The sequence below is a fragment of the Aythya ferina genome (genome assembly GCF_964211825.1).
Source record: "Aythya ferina genome assembly, chromosome: 3".
NCBI classification, from domain to species: domain Eukaryota; kingdom Metazoa; phylum Chordata; class Aves; order Anseriformes; family Anatidae; genus Aythya; species Aythya ferina.
The window spans coordinates 75,760,775-75,787,141 of record NC_140298.1 but is presented as its reverse complement, the minus strand read 5'-3'; the positions used below and the strand labels follow the sequence as shown (position 1 = coordinate 75,787,141).

The 26,367-nt window shown below is 41.3% G+C and overlaps 1 protein-coding gene across 6 annotated transcripts in view; it reads left to right on the top strand.

The window, feature by feature from the left end:
• Positions 1–26,367, top strand: part of CEP85L (centrosomal protein 85L) — a 151,675-nt gene that overhangs the window by 51,635 nt on the left and 73,673 nt on the right. For 5 of the 6 annotated variants that reach the window (XM_084512327.1, XM_084512330.1, XM_084512326.1 and 2 more), the window contains one exon: positions 4,788–4,949. Coding sequence is in view for 3 of the 6 variants with exons in the window: in XM_084512326.1 (XP_084368452.1) it covers positions 4,788–4,949 (162 nt within the window). In the remaining 3 variants the exon portion in view is untranslated. Of the gene's footprint in view, positions 1–4,787; positions 4,950–22,524; positions 22,557–26,367 lie in introns of those variants that run through there. The other variant, XM_084512329.1, reaches the window with a different exon arrangement.

Sequence of the window (26,367 nt, the reverse complement as noted above, 5' to 3'; positions counted from 1 at the left end):
ACAGCCTTTTTGCTGTGTTTGGATGATCTCTGGTTTATTTTGTATAAAGAACCCCCGAACTTGTAAGATGGTGCATGAGGAATGATGTAGCATCTCATCTTGGAGGTGGGCCTTGTGTTGGTTAGCATATTATGGGGCTGTTCTGGTGTCCATAGCTGTTCACGTGGCATGGTAAAATTTTCATTTAGTTGAAAGTAGAGCTGCTGATGGTGAGGGTGAACTCACTGACGTTGGCTGATTGGTCTGAAATGCTGACTCTGTCCTTGAGAGAGCTTTAGGCAGGCTCTAATGTCATCCTGGTGTGAAATATTGTTGTACTACGGTGAGCTTTGCAGAGCTGTCAGCTTTTGATAGCACTGTAGTAAAATCTCCCCGTCAGGATCTTTTGGCTGTGTAAACTTACACCGGCTGTCACTGGTGATTCACTTCTGGTCACGATCCATGTCAAAGTCACGGTGGGGAACAGAAAAACAGGCCTGCTTTGGTAAGGATGCATCTGCTGTGAAACCCAGTTAAGTCTGGTGCCGTTGCTTTTTGTTCTGCACTAGGTAGAGCAGCAGTACCGTAGCTGTCACTTAAATAAGCCTCTGTGCGTTCAGGCAAGTTAGAGGTATTTTAGGAACCGAATATAAAGATGGTGGTGCTGTTACTTTGTATGTGTAGGTCATGTGGGCTCTGCGCATGCCACGGAAATTAGGGATGGTAATGATCCCGATTTAACTAGCTGCCTCCCTGCCAGCAGTCTGTAATACACAGAGAAAGATGGATGTTTTTGTGGAGTGAAATTTCAACAACTGCTGGCCTTTAATAAATAGGCTACTTCCTGCACTTCATATACTCTGTTGTTAGCTGATCTGCTTGAAATGCAGGCACAGCACCATGGCAGTGTATTTAGGTGGCCAAATTCAAGGATACAGTCAACTGCTCGTATTTCGTGATGCAACAAGCAATGCTTGTAGTCAAACGACAACATACAATCAAGCAGCACATAAATCTACAAGAAATTTGGGCTTGCTTCTCTTGCCCCACTCTGTATTTTGGACAGATGGACCCTGGGACCCTGGCTGGCGATGGGCAGGTCTGGGACTACAGCAGCAGGGTAAAGCAGGTGTGCTAGCTGAGCAGAGAGGGCAGCCTTGGGTATCTTTTTCTCCTCTTACTCTTGGTTTGTTCAGTGTAGGCTGTCTGCTGCATGAGAGGTCAGGCATTCACAGAGAGCTGTTCAAAAGGAGGTAGGGAGCGTAAATTGGGGAGCGTGGCAAGGGGTGGTTTGTCAGGACTTCTCTCTGAAAGCCTGTTTCAGATAGTGAAACTAGCAGATTATTTTTTAAATAATGACCTGGGCTAATGGGGCCTATAAGGTTGCATAATTACCTTCCCTCAGTGATGGGGGGGTTAATTTGCTCTCTGGGACTTCGAGTCAGGTACCCTTAACTTACTGTTGGGACTTCTTAATGAGCGTATTTCTACTATCTTGTACCTTTTTTGGCCTTTTGTAGAAATGGGTTTGTTTAGCCTTGAAAAGCTCTTTTTCATATAAACAGTGTATTTTCATAATAGCTGTGTGTTGTGGAGAATCACCATTAGGCCAGCGAGGTCAGAAGATGTAGATGCACCATGAAAAGTAAAAAGTTTAGACTCCTGGAGTATGTGGTTAGTTATCTTTTCTAAAGGATGCAACAGGTTTAATGTCAGGACTTCTGGGCAAAGAGAAGGTGTTTCTTGAAGTGTCCAAGCACAAGCACTATCTCTTGGCACATCTAAAATAGGGAAATGGTGTGTTTTTCAATCTGTTCCAGTTTGAAGACTATTCTCCTCCTTGGGATATACTAAACAGAGGTCTCCTAAACGGAGAAAGCTCAGCGAGTGAGGAGTGAGACCGGTCTGCCCCCTCCCAGCCCCTTCTCTGGGCCTCTGCTGTAAGGGTCAGGCATGATCCCAGTGGGGATGCCAACAGGGAGCACCTGAGTGAGGACACCCGTCTGAAGTCCCGAGCACAGTGCAGACAGCCCGAGGTGCTTCCCTGGAGAGCCAAGTGGGATCTGGCAGGCCTGGGCTGATAAACCCATGCTGGACTCATGCTGATCTGTGTGAGTTCTGTGTGCGTACAGCACAGAGCTCTTCAGCACTGCCAGATCGAGGGTCAGGCTCTGTGAGTTCACTTGGAAATGCTCTGTGGCCCCCAGGTGCAGAGGTGCCTCAGGAAGGGGTGTGCTCCTGTCCCGCTGTGCTGGCCGGTCCCACTGGACCACACTTCAGCACCACACCTGGGGCTCAACATGTCCAGAACCTGCATGAGGTTACAATAGGGTGTTCTGGGATGCTTTTCTATTTCCTCTACTTACAATAACTAAAGAGATCCCAGCGGGGCTGACTGCCTACCCCACAGTATGTTAGCACACTTTGTAGGGTCCAGCTGCAGTGTACTGTTCCTTCTTTTGGGATGTGCAATGCACGCTCGTGAGGTGTTGGGGGACCCTTCTTTGTACTGAAGGTGGTTAAATGCTGGAACAGGTTGTCCAGAGAGATTGTGGCATCTGTCCCCGGAGGTGCTCAAGACTCAGCAGGACGTGGCCCTGAGCAGTCGGATCCAATTAGCCGTGCTTTGAGCAGGGGGCTGGACTGGATGACCTCTGAACGTCCTTTTCTACCTACATTATTCTGTCCTTCTGTGCTGTTTGAAGCTGTTATTACTCAAAGGGTAACGTTATTACCCTTTTGAGGGGCTGTGTAGGGATGATCATAGGTCCCAATACTGTGCATCCCTGTGACCAAGAGGTTGGAAGAGTTTGACACTCAGTGCTGTGTTGATTTGATGTGCAGGAGTTACGGTAGCGTTATTTGCTGCATTTCATTTAATGCTTGCTTAATGCCATAAAAGCTGGAATTACACCGAAGAGGTGTATTGTACTAAAAGGGTAAATGAAACTGAAGTTCCTCTTCTATAAATGTATTTTAAACGTCTCCTAAACCAGGACTGCCTCAGGCTTAATTAGCTCGGCTCGTGCTGGAATAGCTCGCTGCGGCCTGGGAGCGCGGCGTGCGCCTGCTGCCGAGAGCGGGGCTATTTCGGGAGAGGCAGAGAAAAACTACTGCTCCCAACGCAGCCAGAGTGTTCAGTGAAAGATGTGCCGGGTGGCAGGCGGGGAAGAAGCGTCCCAGTTTCCCACTAGCCCTGTGTGAGCTACCGCACCGCGGTGTGCTCGGTGCTGAGGCAGAGGTGGCGCCTGTGGTGGCACCGCGAGGGGATCGCGGCTGGGCCTCTGCACAGGCTGCTCTCCATGGCCCACCGGCCCTGGTGCCTCTGGTTTTGGGTTCAGCCACCTGATCCTGGGGCTTTTGAAAGCAACTCTGTGGAATAACTATGCGCTAAGAGGCTTTTAGGAGGAAAGGCAAGAAGTTTGAGGAAGAGAAGGGAATACATTGCACAAGGCATTGGTGCACCAGCACTAAGGGGAAGGGGTACTGAGGGAGGTACTGAAGACAGGGAGAAAAGGTAGAAAAATGTGTCAAAGGAAAGAAGATCAGTAAATGTAAGATAGGTAAATGTGTGTGGGGTGCTTATATATATACATGTTTACATCCTTTTTTAACATCCTTTTCTAAACTACATCCTTGTCGGTCCTTTCCCATTCGGGATACTCTACGATTCTGCTTAGTTTTCTGTGAACCAAGTACAGCTGGAGTTAGGAATGAGCTGCAGATGTCATTGCAGAGGTAAATTGCTCTCACGACTTTGGATGGACGCTGCTGAAAATATTTTAATGACCTAAAAATATCCACATGTAGCCTGAGAGACTTTACATGTGAACTGATACTTCTTGGTGAGTCACTTCCTGCTGCAAGCGTTATGCAAAGCGTGCTGCTGGAGGGGGTGGACGTGTGTGGTTATATAGAAAGCTGTGCTCGTCTCCTGGGTTGCCTCTGTGCCTCTGCTGATCTGGAGCCCCAAGTACAGCAATCGGTGTTCTGCCTGTAAACAACAATTGGGTTTAGATGCTGGTTGTTGGAAGCTGTGATGGTTCTCTCGGATGGTACTCTGTGGTGTATTTTCACTTGGGACTGACTATAATATAGGTACATACTGAGAAAAATTCCTTGAACAGAGGACTTACTTGGTGCTCAGAATCATGCTTAAACCTTTTAACCATTATTAAAAAGAAAAAAACAAAACACAAACAGTAAAATGAAAGTAACCCTAGGTGGATAGGTGTCTCACAAAGCCAGCTTGTGTGCAGCCACAGCATCCCTGCTTGAGGTGGTAGTCCCTGGTGTGATAACTGACAGCTTTTGGTAACACTGAAACAGAGTGAAGGGCTCTAGACACCAGTGTTAACCAATTCATTGCTGTTTCTTATCACCTTTGTCCTGTGGGTTTTGTACAGTTGGAATGACTGTTCCAACAGCAAAATCTTCAGCTGGTTTCTGTTGCTGGAACACCTTCATTTCTCTGCTTGTAGTTGAGTGCTTGCAGTGCAAAATCCTGCTGTGAGTTGAGAACCGTTTCTAGGACAGAAAATACATGATAAGAATCTTGGTAAAGTTATTGCAAGAACAGCTGGAGGGCTGTGTTTTTAAATAGTAAAAGCGTATTTACTTGGATTTCTTGGGAGGATTCCACCTAGCAAAAGGACCTTATTTAAAAAAAAACAAACAAACATTGGCACAGAACCTGTTTCAGACCTGAACTATGAAACACAGGGCTCATTTTTCACTGTGACCAGTATTTTGTTGTTGATTTCTGTACTGTATCTGTAATGACAGACTTCTGGCTTCCTTCTTTGTAGGCTCAGATTATTCCTCAGTGGGATGGTTACCTGGTACTGAATCCCCGTGGCAGTCCACAGCCATTGCATCAAGCAGTCAAAGCAATCCTGTCAGAAGACACAGTATAGCTTCCGACAGCGGGGACACTGGGATTGGTACCTCCTGTTCTGATAGTGTGGAAGGTGAGTTGACACTGTCAAATCTTGGATGTTTCTGAGAGAGAAACGGTCCAAAATGTTTTAAAGGTATGTTTTCTAAAATAATGGTGCTTTTCCAAAGCTGAGAGCATGCAGTTCTGCGTTTTGCTGACTGTACCAAGTCATTATTTTGGTGAGGTTTAATTAATTTACTTCTGCATGAACTGTGTGCATTCACTTACATTTCTGCCACAGCGCCTGTACTTGTGTTCCATCTTTTGAGAATTGCAGTTACAAGAGGTGCCAGATTTAAACAGAGAAATAGTACCTCATACACCATCACTTGGTAAACAACTGGTAAAAATAGAAAAAAAAAAAAAAAAGGCAATTGCTGAAGGGGCAGTGCTTTCTGGTGTTTATTGTGTGCTTCAGCAGAGAAAGCTTACTCAGTGGACTGGGAGGAAAATGGGATTGTTGTCCTCTCTTGTTGGGAAATATGTTTGTTTTATTGCATGGCTTTTTACACATCGCCAAAGATCTCTGAGGCATATCAACGGTATGTAAAGGTTGTCAAAAGTCAGTCTGGACTAAATCATCATCACTCAAAGTTGTGCTTGTCAGGGAGGGGTTCAGCCTTTAAGTTAGCAGCATCTCCATAATATTGCTACCCTCTCCACGGGCATGTGGGAATAGGAAATGAGGCCGAATGAGAAGGAAACCAGGCAGTAATAAGGCTTGAGGTTGCCTTCTTGGGAACTTACATTCCAGTAAGATTTTCAAGAGTAAGCTAAATCAAAATGGGGCTGTAGCATACTTCTCTCCTGTGCATTTCTGTGTCAGGGAGTTGGCAGCTGAAATGAGGAAGAACGGGGAGAATTAGTAGAAGTGAATTAAGGGATGCTGTACGTTGTAAGAGGCAGAAGTCTCTACAGGAGTGCTGAGTGAACACTGAAGGGAGGTCCAAATGATGCCGAGTTAAGTCTGTTAGGCTTTGTAGATGAGGGAATCCTTTCCCCCTTCCTGTTGTATCTGTAGGTTGGAAAGGCTGTCCTTAGAAACTCCTTATAACTTTCTTGACACAAACTTTTATTTTTAATCTGTTGCTAGGTTTGCTAAAATGAAATTTTACTCAAATACTCAAGCTCTTTGATGTGAAATTCAAATATTAAATGGTTATTAATGAAGAAGTCTTACTGCATTTTTATTTTTTGTTGTTGTTGGGAATGTAAGGGGTATGAAGCTCTCTCATATACACTATGTGTGTACAAGCTGACTCACCCAAGTGTTGCAGAATAGCATTTTAAGATACAGTATTTGAGTTAAAACCATGCTTTTTTTTTGCTTTTTTTTTTTCTCCCTTCTTTTTTTGAGGGCTTGCTTCCCCATTTGAGGGGTGGGAGGAAGGAGAGGAAATGAAACAGCACCTTTTCATCAGATGTTCTCCTGGCTGAAGAGAACAGCACAACTGTTGTTGGGGGTGGGTGGGAAGAGGGATGACATACTGATGCAATCACAAGTTTGATAGTCATTTGTTACCATTTAACTAATAGCTCTGTCCATTTGCATGCTCTCAGCAGAGCGCTGTTACAATCTGTGTTTGGAGTTTCTCAACAGAAAGTAAAGAGGGAAAAAATTTGCAGCAGCAACTAGTTCCTGATGTTTGTGCATCTGGCAATACTTAACAATGGTCAATTTTTCTGTATCTTTGATATTATCAGTATCCTGCCACTTTCTTTGAGAAGCTTCAAGTAGTAGAAAAGAAAATGTTAAAGGAGAAAAGAGGGAAACGTAAAGTGAAAGTTAAGGCAAGGAGTGTATGCCACGTTTGGATATTGAATGTCTGTACATTTCTAGTGGAAAGTGCTGTTGCCTAAGATACCTAGCTGTCTGCATCTCAAGCTGCTTCCCCAAAAAGAAAAGAATATTGTTGCGATCTGTGGGACTGCCAGGCCAGTAATTGCAGGCTTGATGCTGGCCATCTGCTCTCAATGTGGGGCTTGGGAAGAAGCCCTTGGGGATTTTGCAGAGGGAATTTTTTTCACAAGTCAGCAGATCATTACAATTTGTAACAACGCTCAGAGAATGAAATGTGGCCTAGCTATTTCCTTTCTACTACGCCTACTAAAAATCGAAAACCTAATTTCAGAATTAATGCTAATATCTTTAATTACGGGAATTGCAGGTGAATTAATTTGTGCAGACACGTGGTTATACTTGTAAATATACTGGTGGAGGGAATGGAGCTCCAGTGCATTTAAAATCTGTTTTTACTGTTTTTCCTTGGATCTTAAATATCCATTCAAATTCATCTATTTAGTCATGCTTCATCTGAGGAGCATTAGTTCTTTTTGAAAGTGCAGGGCTTAAAAAGTAAAACAAAGTGGCTCTTGTGTTCTGCTCACATGTATATGACTTGGGGGAGAGATGGGTTTTGACAAGGGCAAGATAAAATTTATTCCACTGTTTGTTTTTATGTTATATTGTGCAAAAATAGAAAAATTAGGAAATTAAATGACTAATTGAGTTTCAGTATTGAAGTTGAGCAATGTTCATGTGGACTGGAGGAAGCTGAGGAAAAAAATGAGACTATAAAAAAACTTTAAATGTGGGGATGTTAGTTTGGGTAGAAAGGTCCTAAATTTCTAATTTAATGTGTTCTTAATTTAAGGATTAATGTAAAAAGGTGTTTTATCTTTGTGTAAATAACAGCTAGTGTGGTGTTCAGTGTTGTTTTCCTGTCAGTAAGCGATTCTGGATTCGGATCAGCTTTTGAGTGAGGAGGAAAAACACACACAAACATATTGTGTGGAGCAGGAGGAAAAGCTTTTGATACTATCTTTTCCAGATCCTTTCCTTTTTAAACTTTTCTCTACTTGCAAGCAATAGTGTTAGTACTATTTTCATCTTGTCCTGTGAGTTGTTTGCTCTTGGATGTTGAATGCAGCTAGTCTTCAGAAAAATGTCGTGTTCTTTGTTAGGAAAGATGTTGGAAGTGAAATATAGAGCACTGTGAAACTGCTGTTCATGTTGCAAAAACTCCTTTATTTCTGGTAGAGCAGGAGGGTGTGTTCAGGAAGAAATGTGTGGAAGAAAACGTTTGTATTGGTGGCTAATAGTTGATCAGATACCAGCAAAGCCTGTCTGACCCATCTTACTCTGCTTTTTGTTCTCATTACCAGCTCTGAAATCAGCAAGATACCACCCAACGTCAAACATCTAGCAGCTATACTATTTGTAGGCCTTCAGATATAGGTTGTCCCTTAAGCTTCAGACTGAGAAAGTTGTCATTTAATGTTTTCTCTCTTAGCTTGAGTTCTGAAATAAGGCTAGGGGGAGGTGGGTGGCAGGAAAAAGCCTCTCTTGTAGTGAAAAACTGCAGGTATAAAGTTCTGAAAATATCCCGTTACAGGGTGTTGTGCCTTATCTTTGTGCAACTCAGAAGTTTTCCAAATGGAAGCAGATTTCAGAGAGTTACCAAATAAATATTTAGAAGTCTTTTGATGTAGGAAATGTGATGGTAAACTCAGCTGTTACAAATTCTTTACTCTTCTGTTTACTTAAAATGCATGTTCTAGATTAAAGTGCTTCTTTGCAATTTGCAATATCCATAAAATAGATGAAATAGATGTGGGATACTACATGGAAATGTGGCATGCATTCATGAAACACAGCTTCCTGTTCTCCATCAGCAGTGATAGCATTTATACAGTTCTTAATAACCATTGTGACACCTATGCAAGTCGTCCTGCAGTCGCTGAATTCAATACCGTTCTCTCAATACCATGTGCATAGGAAATGTGAAGTCTACATTGTAAGTGTTTTTGAGACTGTTTTTATTTGGTTTACGTAATTGGAGAATCAAAATCTTAGCAGAAATTAAATGGAGTGTAAACCTCAACAGAGCTCTTTTTTTTTTTTGGTGTATTTTGAGTTTTGCTTTTTGGATAGGAGGGATAAGAAGTAGATACTGAAGTGGCAAGATACAGGGCACGCTGCTCTTGTAGGCCAAAGCATTTTCCTGTGGAAACATCCTTATAAAGCAGATCTCTCTCTCTCTTTATTAAATTGCAACCACTAATGGCAGGTCAAGGTTGCTAATTAATAAGCATAAAATTCATAAAATGGTGCTTTCCTGAAAGAGAGAGGATACAGAAGATCGCAGCTACAGCTGTTTCTCTGGGGAGTTGATGTTCTGCTAGTTAAACTGGTTTTTAATAAGTCCTGGTAGAAATGCTGATATAAGGTGAGTGGGTAACAGTGTTTCTTTTCATATCTAAAGCTGAATAAACTTTATTTTTGAATAAGCTTTATTTAAATTGTTTGCAATTTAAAACATTGTTCCGCAGTTATAAAGAGGTTGCCTTTGGCAGAGAGGTTTCACAAGTGGTGATTTGGGGAGCGTTACAGATCAGATGCAGCATGCTTGATACGTTATCAGTGCCTTTTGGATAGGCAGGACTTCGCTGGGATACTTGAATGATAGAATAGGAACTTGTTTTAATGCCATGAGGCCCAGAGGAGCTTCTCGTCTGTCATTTTTCCTGAGTATGTTACCTTGCTATCGGATCAAAAAAATCTAATTAGTTCAATTTAATTGTAGTGGTTCTTCATACACCAGGGAACATAGTGCAGCCAGCTCTGAAGTTATTTAATTTTGCTATTTCGAGCCTTCTTCTTCCAGGAGGTCCTGAGCATTGTATTCTGATGCTCTTTCTTGTTATTGAGAGGAAAAATGAAAAGCTAATAAAAATAGCTACTGAATAGAACTTAGTGAAAGGCAGAATTGAATGTCAGGAGGCAAAATCTACTGATGAGGCGTTCTTGTTTGCTTAGTTTAGCATGCTGCTAAAGATAACGGGATTGAGAGCGCATACAGTCAAATACTGGTTTGCACTGTCTGTTCTGATGCTGGCCAGGAAGGTGCAGTAGCAGAAGGATCCCAGGTCTTGAGAGCTGGCAAGTATACTCCGTGTTCATCGTCTGCTGTGCTCTGTGGTTTTGGAAGATGATCATTTAAAGGGATTTCTCTGAAACTCTGAGTATTGATCAGTCTTTTAAGCATTTGGATCCTAGCAAGGTGTGGTGTAAGTGTGATGAAGTTGCTTGGTTATTCAGAGGGAAGAAAATAAGTTGGAGCTGTTCTTCCTTTGTTCCTTCCTCTCTACTTGCCAAGCTGCACGTTCTGCAGTGCTCTCTGTGAGTCAGCCTTGCTGTGTTACTTGGATATTATCTGTCCTGATGATCAGAAACGTGCACTTTGCTTAAGCCTGTATTAAACTCTGTTCCTTGTAGGAGAGGTACTGTCATTCCTTGCTGCAAGTAAAATGTCTGTATTTCTGAGGGGAGTATAAATATTTAATGCTCAGAGGTTGGCTGTTTATTTTCTGAGTTTTTTGCTAGGATTTGAACAAAATTTAAACCTGCTTTATCTCAGAAGTCTAGTAACATATTTCTAGGAGTTGATGGAAAAAATTATGCCATTAACTTTCCACTAAAGTCATGGGGAAATTGCCCGTAGTGTGCTATGTTTGTGGATCTGTGTACTCTGAATTTAAAATTGGCTCGAAGGCACTCACTAGTACCACATGTGAGTATGCTCTGCAGAGAGAAATACATGCTGCTTTGACTTGATACGTTGCCTTCTTTTGTGGTAGTTTGTCCATATAAACAAACTCCTAGGATGGGCATGCTCAGTTTACCTCACATAAAAATTATTGGCAGGGTTTTTCTCCAACTAGTGGGAGTGTTTCTGCCCATTTACGCTTGGTGAATTTTGCCTTCAGCTCACATCAGTACGTGATCCTCAGAAAGACCACTTCTGTTTGTTCTCATCAGAAATAACTCAGGGAAAATAAATAGTGCTTATTTAGGATTTGGCAGCATTCACTTCGATGCTGTGCAAGAAGTTATTTCTGTCATATATAACTTGGAAGTTTATGTTCCTGCTTGAGTTGTGTCCGAATGAATGTGGGTAAGATGGTGTGCTGGGGACACCTGGGCCGGCAGGTAAGCCCCCATGCAGTCTCTTGCTCACTGTGGGATGGGGGAGAGGATCAGAGGAGCAAAAGCAAAGAGAGAGAAAAATAAAATATAAAAAAAAAACGTGGTTCAAGATAAAGGCAGTTTAACAAGTGAAGAAGAAAAAAAACAAATCCACAAAACACTCAAGTGATGCAAAAGCACCACCAGCAGAGGGATGCCCAGCAATGGCTGAGCAACGGCTACTTTGGAAAAAATACCTCCAGTATACCCAGTACAATCTCCACCCCTTATTCCATACAGTTTTCGTGATATTCAGGCCCTACAATAGTCAGCATATTTTCATCATACACACAGATACTATTCCAGGAGTCTACGGGCCGTTCCCATTTGAATACCCATTCAGTTCAGCTATTCAGTTCCATCTGAATAAATGGACAGAGATGCTCTTTTTGAAAAATTGAGGGTGGTAAAGCCCAGGTTTCTCACAGAGGTTGTGGAGAGTCAGTCTCCATCCTTGAAGCTGCTTGAAACCTGCCTGGGCATGGTCCTGGGCAACCTGCTGGGGGGGATCCTGCATGAGCAGGGGCATTGGGCTGGGTGATCTCCAGAGGTGCCGTCCTGCCTCAGCTGTTCTGTGAAATTAAGTGGGATTTTTCCTTTTAAGGAGGAGAAAAGGATCTCTTTTTCCCGCTTTCTTGCCTCCTATCTTCCCCTGAGGTATTTTTTATTGGTCTTCTGAGAAAACAAGTCAGTTATTTAATATATAGTCTTATTTTTGTATTTACAGTGCAGCTTCTGCTACCAAATGGTGGGTCTCAAAAGCTAAATCTTTGTAAGCATTACAAAGAACAGAATTTCTAAGTAGATGGTCATATGAATAACTCCAATTTCTGCAGTCATTTATAGAATAATACCAGGCAAGGTGTAATCTGGGGGAGTTTTTTAATATGTGCAGTAATCTGTGTTTTTAGAGCGTAGTGGATATCTGGCATCCTGATAGGAAAACAAGGAGAATCATACAATGATCTCGTCTGTGTTTGGGTTAGTATCATGGGACCTGGGCATACTGAGCTTTATATGTTTTGAGAGATTTCAGGGAGGACTTTGCACTTTTCCTTACTACTGTCTGCAATCATCAGCCCTGTAACTCGAGGTCTCAGGATGCAAACAGGAGTCAGAACAGAGACTGGTTTCAGAGAACAGTGAAATAGAGGAACATTTTGAGCCATAAACTACCATTGCATGAGCACTGGAAACATATTCAGTTACTATTCAATATTTAATGTACACATGCAAGCAGCATTTGTAGCCTTACCTGGAAAAAAAATAATCACGTGAGTCCTCTTTCAACATTTCCACTCTAGACAAAGTAGTGCCCTTAGTGGGTAGCCTGCAGTCATTTGGATGTAGGGAATGAGTTGCTTCTAGCCTCCTGCTGAGCAAGACAAGACCCGGTGATGCTGCCGGGAGTTCTAGTTTGGGACTTGGCAGAGAAGACTGGTCCTAACCCCTGTAGAAAGGTTTGTAAATCCTTCAGTTTTATACCACTGACTGGCTCTGGAGGGCTTTTTCTTTGCTTTTAGTATTTATTCAACAGACCTGTTTCTTCCTTCATGCAAGCACTGGTTACACCTTTTTTTCCCCCACCTTTTTTTAATGTAAAGTCTAGTTAGTGTGTTCAACATCACCCTTTATATTAACTATAATTTCAGTACTGATAATAAATAATTGTTGTAAAAAGCTTTGAAGTAGAATGTGAAAGCTCCCTTAAAGAGAACCTCCAAGGCCTCACTTGTGTTTCTGTGTGCTTCTGTGGTAAGTGAGATGGATTGCTGACAGCAATTCTGGCACTGCAACAACTGCAGCAACAAAGAGCAGTGTGCAGAGACCACACTGGGATGGAGCGTACTTACCCCTTCGTCTCACTTCCTTCTTCACTGACTTCCTTCAGGGTAAGGGAAGTGAGAGAGTGTGAGTGCATGGAGCTGTGACCATTTTGTTTTTAAAGTGCTTTTTTTTTTTTTTAATATATATATATTTTCTTTTCACTATCACTAAATACTTCTTACTCAATCAAATTTAGAAGCAAAACTGGTGGTCCCCTGTCCCCCAGTGGAAACATGATAAAAAAAAATAAATCTTCTTTTCCCTCTCCTTTCACTTTAAAGTGCTGAGAGAGGAGATTTTGCTGTAATAATGATCACAGTTGTCAGCTGCGGCCATGGAAATCTGCACCATAGAGGACAGTCAGCTACACAAGGGTCACGTCTTTACTACAAGGAAACGACCATTCGTTCCAGACACTTTCTTTTAGATGTGCCCCTGGCTAATTTGAATTTATGAGAACTATGAGTTGAGATGATGATGGGGTTAATCCATATTTCTTTACATTATATAGAGCTATCAACAGCTATCAGCTGTCTTTCAGTTAATTCAGACTTGTTCATTTCAGTTATACAAGTGTATTTTCATTCAGACTGAAGAGATCACTGGAACACGGATTTTGAGGTGAAAAGAGGTTGCAGCAAACCTAGGAAAACAAGGGCTAAGTAGCTTAAAAGGATTTGTTTATCTAAAGGAATAAACTTGGTTTATTTTTTGTAATGAGTCACATCAGTTTTAGATAATATTACAGTAATAAGAAGTTTTCCTAAATATTTTTTATTTAAATGGAGGTGTTCATTTCAGTGATTATTGTAGTCCTCAGAAAATGAAATCTCATCTTCCAGCTGAGTTGAAATGAAGTTGCAAATGAGACCTCCATCGCTTACATGCTGTGGTAAATAATTTCTCTCTGTGTAGTTTAATTATCCCTAGGCATTTTTAAAGCTCCGGGAACTGATGTTGATATTCTCACTTCATCACGTTGTGGTCTCGTGGTGCTCATAAAGGTTGCTTCTGCTGTGTCCTGGAGTGGTGACCTGCAGTGCTTCAGTGTAGTTTTACTGAATTTTGGAGACCTTGAGGAGTTGTCTTGCTTTAGGTATGCTTGCTTACCTGCACTAGCTGATTCACCCAAGTTTAAATATTTTTAATGTTTTCAGCTAGAAATGCAAATATAAAAGTAGCATGTCATTAATTAATTACAAATAGAAGTATTTGAAGAAAACTGAGCAATAACCAAGTGGCAAAAAAGACTTGGTCATTGATGGGTTGTAATGGGAGAGAACAGGCTTTTTGTTGGTACTGCTGTTGGTACTGCTGCAGAAGTGTGTGAGTGAATTTAATTCCTTTTTCTGACAGCACGTAGCTTTGCTGTTCTCTTTTTTTTTTTTTTTTTTTTTTCACCAGTAGTGAGGTTGTAGGGATGAAGTGTAAGAGGCAGGTTCTTATTTCAAAATCCACTTGTGTTTAAAAGGAATCTGTATGAAATACATCAGGAGAATGGAGGTGAGAACATCTCCAAAGTAGATGTTGCTACATCTGAAACATAATATTGCAGATGCTGTTTTAAAATAATCTGTAAGAAGTCTGTACGTAGTCAGAAGAATAATCTTTCTTATACAAAATGCAGAGACAAGACTTTCTTGTCCAGTTTTTGCTGCTAACTACATTTGTTAGGATGTGCCAGGCAGCACCAAGTGACCTGTTCTGAGGATCAGCAGTTTTTAGCCAAGTTCAGAGCTGTGCTGAATTTGGGACCGGGCTGAAATGAAGTTGTTGCTTAAGCTTTTTTCTTTTTGTGTGCCTCTGTTATTAAGAACTAGACAGTATTGGTAGTGTTGGTACTGCCAGGAATAAAGAAAGAAACAGCAAAAGAACTTGGAGGCCCTGCGTTTCCTCCTGGCTGCAGAATGGTCCTTGAGAGAGAGAAATAAACAGCCTTTTGATTTGGGGATGAGATGGGGGACCCTTGTCCGTTTCTTCCTGTTCCAGTTGGTTGCTTGCTCTGTAGCTTCACAGTAAAAGAGTGAAATGAAAGGCTGTTGCTACAGACAGGACATCTGAATGCGTCCGAATTTAAGCCAGTCGCTAAGAAAACCATAGGTTATGTCCCAATTCCGAAGGTATCGTTTTTGCTCTGTCTTGCTTTGGCAGTGCTACTGAAGAAAAAATGTTCAATTTCAAGAGTGGATTTTAAAGGCATAAATTTATTTATTTATCTATTTATTTATTTGTGTAGCAAGTCTTAGGTGCTGCTCCTCAAACTCCTGCTGTGATGCTCTTTTTGTTTTACTTATAATGTGGCTTAAAGTTAGATCTCTTCTGAATCTGTTCTGAAGGAAATTGCCTTAGAATGTAGAAATTGAGTCTCATCCCGTGGATGGCAGAATATTGGCCCTGGTGAGAGGAAACTTTTCTCTTGGTTTGGCTTGGTTTCATTTTTATTGTTAGCTGGTTTTCTTTTTTGAAACAACCTCTAAGCAAAAAACACAACTTTGCTTTCCTGTGAAATCCTCAAATAAGCTCCCCCTACTGATAGCAAGTCCTCTCACGAAGTGACCACACGGATGCTTTGTGAATGTGTGCTGCTTCATTTTAGGACCCTCTATGGGTAATAAATATCTTAATATTTATTAACCTGCCTTTGGACTACTTTTGAAATTGTTGGAGACAAAAAGACTCCATTAAAGATGATTTATTCCTTTGCAATTTTATTTTCTTTTATAGTAGCTTTCCTGAGAAATGTGTTGAAAAGTTTATGCTTCACTCTGCTTATGGAAACAAATGTAACTCCAGTAATGAATAGCTTTTCAGTGAATATGCAAGCTTTTTCTGCAGAGAAACACTTCAAGGCAACCCTAGACAGAAATACTAGCTGTGTAGATCTGAAGAGTATCTTCAGCATATGAGTATTGTTTTCATTTCTGATCTTGTTAGTCAGAGGTCTTAAAAACAAAACAAGGCAATTCAGATGTTAAGATTAGAATAAAATTATGCCTATACTTGGAGAAGGATGATTGGTAAGAGATCAAATGTTTTATTATTTCTAATGCAAAAATGTACTCCCAGCTGATAGTGCAGCTCTGTGCAGCTTTTTCCATGTTTCTTCTAATAACGTAGTACAGAATGAAGCTTTTCAGAGATGGTATATTAGTTCTTGGTTTGATAAATAAGATTGCCTTTTTTTTTTTTTTAATTTCATGCAGACCAGATGTATTGTACTTTTAAAGGGAAAGGAGTTTGGTTTTGTAAAGCAGATAACACCCTTATGGTGTGTGGGGGATCAGACCACAGACCATACTATACTAGTGGTCTGTTGCTGTTTGATTAATAGGAACCTTAATGTTCTTGTAAAAGATTCAGGAGTAAATTTGTAAATGCTAGATCAATTTCTTCCTGCTTACCGTATGTCTGGTATCACTGGGAGGTTCAGGGTTTGCAGCCTTTTCTGTGCACTCCCTGCTGCTGTTCCTTCAGACACTCAACCCTTGAAACAGAAAGAATGGTAAAACTGAGCTGTATTTGGCATGTGTTAATAACTTTTTGAATGTATGGATTACATATTACACATACATATTACACCCCTCCTCATTAGTTATCCTTACATGACAATATTTTTCCTTGAGGTGATGGGATGGATTTCTTTATTTTTCTGTTCTTATTTTTTACTCTTGTGGCATGGACCAGAAAGTTTGTAAGGATGTTGGTAACAAATCTGAGGGAATGCAGAAGACCTTTTTCTTTCCTGATTAACTTACTATTCCGGGAGAAATCACTTTCTGATTTTGAGATCATAACATCCTTCTTGAGAAGATGGCTTTGGAAAGGAGATGTAAGTGGAAAATGTTCTTCTTGCATGATGCCCACCAGATAAGGTAGCTGTGACATGGCCATCACCTCCTAAATCTATGTCACACCTGGCACTGAATGCCTGTGGCAGATCTGACCTGAACCCTGCTTTGTGTCTGTCCTGTGACCCGGGGCAGACGTGAAGTTTTTGGCTGTTGGCCCTTATTTTGTCTGCTACAACCTCAGGAAGTGTGGCCAATAAATTTAAGCATCCGCCATTCATGTGCATGTTTCAGATTATTTTTTTGCCAAGACTGTGTATTGTGTTTTTAGCAAGCCTAGGTGTTACAAATCAGAGTTTAAGAATAAATAATATGTATGTATACACAAACACAGTTTTTTTTTATTGTATATATTATATTGCTATATGATACACACACACATATATATATAATATTGTGTAATGTCTGTATATGTGTAAATGGATCTCGCTTGGAAGAACAGAGCATGCCTCCCTGTGTTTGGGATGCGACTCTTAAGCATACAGGGTGATTTTATTCTCAGTGTGTGTGTGTGCATCAGAAGGCTGAACATCCTGTGCATGTTCCTGAAGTTGTATGAGCTATGATAAACTCTTAGTGGCACATCCTCTTCCATCAGAGTTTAGCCTGTCACTGTCAAAGGCTAAAAATACCTTGTATTTTCAAAAATAGACCCATCTTTCTAGGCTCATTTAAACAATGACCTTTTTTTGTATGAAGCGACAGGAGGTTTTCGGTTTTCCCACGTAAAAGTTTTATTACAGGAGCACCTAGAGATTCTGTGCAGAATTAAGGTTACTGTTCTAGCTTGTATGCAAGCGCTGCCAAGGAGCCACTTAAATTTTAGCTGGATGAGAAATGCTTTTGGAATAAGGTTTTCCTTTGAGAAGTGGTACGGTTAGAAGTATTCCCTTCTTTCTCGCTGTGTTAGCTGTCTGTGTGCAGTCATTCTTCGCTGCTGACGATGACTGCAAGATTATAATTAGCTGAACTTCTGAACACTGAAGTGAATTAAAAACATGTTCAGAGTGCCTGGAAGAGAAGGGATTCACTGGGGCCCATAACCATTAGCTGCTGTTATCCTCGAGTGATAGGTAAATCTTAATGGCTAAAGAAGTCTATTTGAAATGTTTTTAGAGAATATTAAAAATTTTAAATGAGATGGGATGTATTTTTTTTTTTTGAGTTCAGGCAGTAATAAACTAAGGTCTGGCAGATCATGGTGCAGGCATTTAGTAAAAGGAGCATGCAGATAAGATTGACTAACATGGCATAATGATCTTGGGATTTAACATTTGTTTTCTAGCAGGCTGCTTCAAAGCAAGAATCTTAAACATCTTTTATTACTGCACCAAATGTGTGCTTGTAATGCACACTAGTGGCTTGTGTACACCTCCTAAGTTTCGTTATGTAAAAGAAACTTGAGTAGTATTATCTCTGAGTTAGGATGTTTAAACTCTATATAACTTTCTGCATTTATGTCCAGGAAAGCCCTGCTGGCATGCAGCGTGACTGTGCTCCATCTGGGGGGAGAGCTGCAAAACCAAGTAACATCACTAAATTCAGGGTAAAAAGATCAGCTCCAAAAACATGTGGTTACTGTCGTGCACATGTGAGTCTGATGTCAGATCTAAGAAGGGTCGTTCTGGTTTGGAACTGAAGAGGAGGCTGGTTTTTGTTATTATTTTTTCATTGAATCTTAGAAATCACGGCCTTTCTGTAAGTTTGCAAGTTACACCAGAAAGTTTGTTCTGTTGGGTGGTACTGCTTGGGCAAGAAGGACTTTTTTGCCCTATGTAGGTGAGGAGAAAAAATACTTGGGAATAAATATCCATGGTGAATAAAACAATAGCAGTTCTTGTGGAGGCTGCTTCTGTTACTTATGTTGTATCTGCTCTATAACACAGCCTCCTGAAAATCTTTAGTGAAGTGATTTGTGGCTTCTGTAGGCCTGGAAATGTGCTGTCCCTGTGGCATATGGTCCAACCATTATCTTATGTTACTTTTTTTTCTTCTTTCAACTCTCATCAGTGTCACCAGTGGCAGCACTCCTGTTAGTGCTTCTCGTGACTGCCCCATCTTTTCTTTCCCAATAGCGGTGAGGGATAAGAGGGAGAAAAGCAGTCTGACTTGAAGGAGTGTGCAAGTGTGCTTTCCACGTTCAGACCTGTCCACGAAACCTCTCTAATCTTCACCAGATACTCAAATTACCTTACTCCTTGATGCTGAGGGGGCTATGGTAAAGGACGTCTATACAGGATGCTCAGCTTTACGTTGAGTCCACACTTGGCACAACTGCTCCAGTTTGCTGCTTTGCCAATTCCTCACTAGCTATTTGTCAAAGAAAAGGCATGAAACATGGTTCTAGCCAGACTTCCTGGTTTATCATCTTTGACATAACTTCTCATGTTAGTTATGGCTCAGTTCTCCATGTAAAAGTTTGGTCTTTACTGCTGGCTTAAAAAAAGTTGTATGTGATACAACTAAGAGAAGCAACAGGCCTTAATTTATACTTGAGAGATTTCTGCTTTTAGAGTATCTTCACGAGATGGTGCTGGAACACTTGGCTTCTTTTTGTGCTGATTTTTCTTGTTTTCCCTTGTGAAATGAGGTTTTTCTAAACGTTAAGACTAATATCAGTAAGTGATGTAATCAAACTCTTGCAGGATGGGAATAGGCAGCGTATATGTGGATGCAATGAATGAATGGAAAACAGGTACAGATGTTGTGTGTACCCATGGTGTGGGTACCATCAAACATGTACCATGTTCCAGAACAGTTTTTCATTGAAAATTGGGAGGGAATATCTTGGAAAGAGTTGAGGAATATGAGAAATGAAAATGCTCTTAAATACATGTTTGTAATGTTTTGAATCACAGGATGGTTTGGGTTGGAAGGGACCTGAAAGCCCATCCAGTCCCAACCCCCTACCATGGGCAGGGACACTTCACACTAGACCAGGTTGCTCAAAGCCCCATCAAGCCTGGCCATAAAAAAAAATCCCTATCCTTTTAAACCTTTCCTGGATGGAAATGGGACTTCAGAGTAGGTAGAAATATTAGGAATATATATGAATATTTATTTAGTTCTGGCAGGTCATGTTGTCTGGCAGAATTAATAAATGTGACTTACTGCCAGGAGTTCTTGTTTACAGGAATCCTTTGGGAGTTGTAGACTTCCATGAGAGTAGTATGCCCTTAATTTACAGTAAAAGTTGAAAAACATTAATTAGACTTGCTTAAATGAGTGGCTGTTATTCCTGCTGCTGGGGTGTGGGTGTGGGGACTTGATGGTGAGTGTGGCAAATACAGTGGACTTCTGTGTTTCAGAGGTCTCATAAGAGGACTTAAATTTTCCTTTTTTTCTTTTTTTCTTTTTTTTTTTACTTTGAAAACTTGTGAATTTCGGGTTGGTTGTCACATCGTTTCTCTTTTTGTATGGGCTTGTGTACTTACCATCATAAATATGCATGAGGAGATTTTGTATGCATGCACGTATATAACTTTGTTTTTTCACGGGATCGCTAATCTTTTTGGCCTACAATAAGTAAGAATATCAATCCAAGTTTAAAAACAGCGTGCAGTACAGAAGCAAGGATAATTACTTTCTGCTTTTTGTTAACAAGCTGTTCTTGCGTTCAGTATTTACAGCTGTTACCAATACAGGTCTGCTGTTTCCACTGCTCCGTCATTTCAATGTCCTAGTTGCACCAATCTGCCTACAACCACTAGCCCGATGTGAAAGGGAATTGAGCCGTGGTTAATTTTTACGAGTATTTTATGGAATGTGAAGCACGCTAGTTCTGATTTCTCAAAAATCATTTGTGTCAACCTCTCTTCTAAAGCTGAAGAGCATTAATAGCCTTCCACCACTTGAGTGATGATGGGAAGATCTGTACGTAGCTTCTAAAATTGCTGCCCTTTGCAGAGGTTCAAATTTCATCCTGGTAGCTTGGATGTGGGATGAATGCCATTACGATTTGCTATGTTAGGGATTTGCTGGTGCTATTAGGTAACGCTAGAAAACATGCTAGACACTGCATTGCACAAAAGGGCTCTCTTGTGTTTCTCTGGGGTGAAAGAAGACTTAAGTTATTAACATCATTAGACAAAAATGATGTATAATTTTTGAAATACTTGTCGTAAGTCAACAATTCAGAATGCGTGAGCTGGTGGTTATGGAGCTGGTCCTGTTTCAGAGCCAGGGAGCAGGTCCCAGTGAGCCATTTTCTCCCAAGCCTGCTTTCATGATGTACTTTGTTCCCTGCTTGTTTTTATCAAAAAGCAAAATCTGAACTCGAGTCTAGCTTTTTAAGAGTTCTGTTTTTAATTTCTATAACGTGCTGTGCTAGTGATACCAAAACTGAGGTGTTTCCGAATAGGTTGGAGAGCAGAGAAGCAGCAGCCTTTCATTGTTTTGCAAGGGTCAAAGCACTGCTAATGTGCTTGGATACCATAGTGACGAGTACTATAAATACCCAAATACGTGAGCCAGCAACTGGAAATAAATTTATAAACACTAAATTCTTTCCATTATCAAAGGCAGCAATTGAAACATTCTCAGCTCTCCCACCTCTGTCTCTGTGCTCACAACTGTGCACACTGGAAAACAAACTGGACACACAAGCCATCTGTCTAATAATTTTCGTGGCCTACTGAGAGAAGTGATCGGCAAACTTTTAAAAGAAAAGTTTAATTCTGATTGCTCTTGTCAATCTTGTTAGTTGTTTGTAGACAGCGTGCCCCTCTTACGTTTTAATACTGTGTTTCATAGGCATTAGTGCTCAGAAGACTGTGAGCAGTATAGGTAGCAGCTCCTGGAACGACTTTGCAATTCTCATGCCATATGATCTGCTCATTTAAACGTGAAAGCTGTCCTCAGTAATGCTGGAGATGCCGCGGGTGGGCCGGGAGGAGTGCAGGCATTGAACCAGCATCCCATTCAGGTGCTGGGTCATCCATCCTGGCAGGACTTGCCATGACAAACCGGTTTCTGGGATTCGATCACCATCACTCTAAAACTTTTCCGAGGAAGGAAAAGTTTGTGTCTGTTTGTTGTCTTCTCTTTGTTTTGAATGCTTTAGCATTTTCTCATCTTGAACGACTGTAGAAACATCTCAGATATACAAGCTGGAGTTTGGTTACAATTCTCTTCTCTGCAGGGGACCAGGTCTTTTAACGTGAGAGTGTTTATGGCATGTGGAGCAAGTGTTGTGTTTCATACCAGGGAAGATGGATTTGGTGGACCAAATGGTGCCTGACATGTATACAAGTTGGCAAAAGAACTTCTGATCCTTCAGAATGAGATACATTATTTTAAAACTCTTATCATATTTAATGATGTACTCTTTCTTACCCTTGTGGTTTAGCTGGATTTGTCACTTTCATTTAATTAGTGTGTGTTATATTTTCTGAAACATGTCAGGGCAGTCAACTCCATCCTCTCCTCAGTGTAGGCAGCGAGGAAAAGAAAGCAATTTAAAAGCGACATTTTTTGTCTTTGTTTTATATGAATTGCCAGTGAAAGAATGGGGAAATAATAAATTGCTGTTAATTTTTCTTTATTTTTTAGTTTAGTTCATCTATTTATTTATTTATTTTAGAAATGATTGCAAAACTAAGTATTCTGTTCAGGAAAAGCCAGGATAAAAGACTGTACTGGGTATTACATAGTTCTCTCCTAATTTGGTATCTGTTTATAATTAAAAGCAGATCTTTCAGCTGGTCTTTTTCCTTCCAAAGAACACAAATGGCTCTCAATTTCCAGAATATTTCCAAAAAAAGAGACTTACAGGTCCAGATGGCTCCGTAGGTAACCACTGTTATGTAACTACCATTGCTTTGCAGGCAGGCTGCTAGCAGGTGAAAAAGAGCTGGTAAGCATGAAGATATGCGTATATATTCTTACATCCAGGAAAAATTCAGAGCGCCAGTGTTCAGATGGCAACACTTATGAGGTGATTTTTTCCCTCTTGCCTCTAGAATTGTATTTTGTGACTTCTTTGATGGTGGACATAAAAAAAAAAAAAAAAAAAAAAAAAAAAGGAAGTATAGTCTCTCTCTGGAGAGGAGGCTCGTCTTTTACAGTGCAGAAATCCTCCTAAGAGTGTAAGATTTAGTTCTAAATATAGCCTCTGAATTAACACAGCTAGTTTTGTCAGTGTATTATTCACATTTGCTCAAACTGTCAACTGTCCTCTAAGAAAAGCCAAATTAAGTCTTCAGAGCACGTGTGGGGAAGGTGGGGGTCTTGGATGGGGGGCTGTTAATGGGCATTACAGAAACGTGAATCCCTCTTCTTCGCTTTATGTTGTAGGGAAATTAGAAATGGAACAATGTTCAGTTATTGCCAGTCCTAGAATCATGGCTTCACAAAAGAAAAAAAAATATTAAAAGCTAGAGTCAAAATGGTGAAAGCCAGGTATTTCATGAAAGAAAGGTGCAAGAACATTGAGGTTATTCCACATCCGTTTATTAGATTTTAATCTGTTTTGTAAGGTAGATTTCAGTGGCTTTTCCATGTCTTCTTGCCGCTGTCATTTTCAGAAATATTTCTGTTAGTAGCAGGAGTGTCAAATTCTCTTGGCAATGTCAAGCTTTTCGTTGCAGTAAGGTAATGCTGAGGACTGCTGGTGCCTGGGTTTTGCCCCCACCCTCCAGTTCCTTCCTTCGGTTCCACTTGGACTTGCTGTGCTGGGAGAGCGTGCAGTACGCCGGGGGAGCGTAGGGAGCAGTGGGTGGAAACAGCTCAGTTTTACTGAGAGATGTCAGGCGAATTGTAATGCTTGGCATCCAGTTCTCCATACGGGGAATGAGGACAACGATGCTTCATTTTTTGAAGTATAAAATGTGAATTCATCTTCAGGATGCAGAGTTACGCTCAAATCCAATTTATAGTTAATCCTGTGTGAATAAAGAGCTAGTTCAGTGTCACATTCTGCTCTTTTGTGTATTTATTTTATGATCTTATTTTCTTTAATATCTTGCTTTTTCCCCAAATTTGGTAAGTGATTACGTAGACTGAGCCTGCTGGGTCCATATCCCATCCAGTCGCTATGAACGTGCTACTCCATCACCGCTCGGGGCCCAGCATCAGAAGGGGACAGACTTTCCCAGAGAGTTAAATTATCCTGGAGGCAACGGGGGAATTTTTGGGATTCCTGGGGATGATGTCTGGCCCTTGGAAGGGATTACTGCTCAATGAGGGCGCTCCCAAACCACGTGAAGTAAATTGCATGTGGGACATGCATGCAGCGGTGGGAGGGCTGTGTGAGGAGGCCCGGCCTGACCCGTGCCTGTGGCAGGGAGGAGGGGGCGATGGACTGGGATATATCACACCAGGCAGAGCAGGGGCAGTGCCTAGCACCTGCTTCTGCCTCGGGAAGGATGTCTTCTTCCATCGGCTTTAAAGCTCGGGCACCTGCACGTGTGTCATGGAGGCGCCTGTGTGGTGTGTGGAAGGGTCACCCGTGAGGAGCTGGGGCTCAGGGCCCAAAGGGAGCGCACAGCGGTAAGCTGGGAGCATGGCTACTGCGTGTAGGGCTGAAGTGGGGGAGAGTAGTAGAGGAAATGGTGCTGACTATGAGGCTGGGAGATACTGAAGATGAAGGTACGTCTCCTTTTCCACACCTGCACAGCCTGGCGTAAAGCTGAAAGCTGCTGCTCCTGTGGGACGGAGCTGTTCTCAGCGGCCTCTGAGCACAGAGAAGGGGGCTGCTGCTTACTGGTGAGCCCGATGGGTACCAGACCAACCCGAATATGATATTCTCAAGGCAAAGACCGTTTTAGTAAGAACACAGATTAAATTTACACTAACAAATAATCTCGAAAACATTGCCAGGAACTCGTCTCCTTGGAAGTTGAAAGTCCTAAATAGAGTTGACATTAAGTTGTAGACTCTGTTCCTGGTTGTACTTAGGAATAACACATAAGGGCATGCTAAACACTGTGGTCAGGAGCAACAGTTTGAACTGCTTGGAATTACTGTGGTTTGTGGGAACCCTCAGCCTGGCTCTGGGCCATTGAGCTAGAGGGAGGAGTCCTGCCTGTTCATCGCACGTGCATCTCCCTTCTCTTTGTGCCTTAGCTGAGGTGGTTTTGGTGCTGAAAGGCGTCAGGTTGGCCGATGGGGGAGTGCTGGTGTTAGAGATGGGACCTGGAATAAGTTAGGTGCAATATTGTAAATAAGTTTCCTTTGGAGCTTCGGAAAGTACAACTTTGTTGGTACAGTGAGGTGGAGTGGTAGGCATGTTCCCATTGCTGGATGTTACTGAAAAATACCTGGGGTTTTACCTCTCTGGAACGCAGGGATGGATTTGTTCAGATGGGCCAGGTTATGTTTTTTTTGGACAGTCATCCCCAGGTGGGGATGAAGAAATAATGCCAGCAAAGGCAGTATCTGGTGGCTATTGAAGTGGCATTTGTGGCGTGGATATGTGGCTGACTGGGAAATAAACATACATTGTGACATCTGTATTATCTTTTTTACCTTTAACCATTACTTTTTATGAAGGTTCCTAGGGGCGTATTTGATTTCTGCACGTCTTCACTGTTAAGTGCTTATTGTTGAGGAAAATGGAATTGGAAGCTATAGGCAGCCTTCACAAAAAGGCAAAACAAGTTGAGATCTAGACTTTAAGTTGAAAAAAAAAGAAGAAAGAATCCCTGCGGCAGTGTAAGTTTTCAGTCATTTTTTCATTTCAGCAAAATGGAGTTGCTGATTACGTGATTGCTGTGCTGGAACATGGCTTTATCCTCTTAACTGGGGGAAAAAATAGAACCTGTTAATCTAAAAATCATTCTACTTAGTTATGTAACTATTGCTTAAAAATAGCTCCAGATTGCTGGAAAAGAAAGATTTGATGATATGGGGTAGAATATTTCTCTTTTGTTCAGCACATATAGAACATTACATTTTTTATATAATGTTCAGTACTATTTTGTGGTGGCCAGTTGCCTGTTACTCGCATGTACTCCCACAGCAGCATCCTGCAGCCCAGCTCTCTATCAGATACTGTGCTGATGCTGCTATGAAATAGCACCAAAGCTGAATGCTGAGGAGTTTGTAGACAGAGAGGTACATGGAGAGAAAGCACTGGGGTGGGGTGTCTGTTCATGCAGGGAGGTAGATGCTCCTTGCTGAGTGAGCTAACTTTGAAACCAATTGTTCAGAAGCTTCAGAGCATCCTTTATTGTGTTGTGTCTGTGGACATCGCAGTTATATTTGACTGTGGGTGCATGGTATCCTTGGGACAGGGAAGTAAAACACGTAAATTAAGAAATTTATAGTGTTTCTGGTAAAAACAAGTTCATTTTTAATGCTTACTTTTATTTAAACATGCTCTGTTTTCTCATTTAAAAAGTCTTTATGTAGGCTAGGTTAGCCTTCGTCTTTGCAGATGAGCTTAGCAGAGAAATCTGATTCAGAAACCCAGTTTTCATTTTGGATTGCCATTGCAAACTTGGACCCATGAAGTTACTTATGCCTTGTTTCTAGTGCTTGGGGTGGAGTGAAACTTGCTCTTGGGCTTACCTTCCATTTCCTTTAACCTCTATAAGTCTGTGAAATCTCTTCTATTTCAGTAAAAACAAACAAACAAAGAATCCATGGTATTTTATTTGCCTGTTTTTATGACATGCTTCCAGTGGATCCACAATTCCACATTTCTTTGACACTGACAGTGAGAATAATTGAGTGCAGCAAGGAAACCCAAATAGTCTTGCAGTAATTGACTCTGCTGTATTTTTTTTCTCTCTGCTGAATAATCT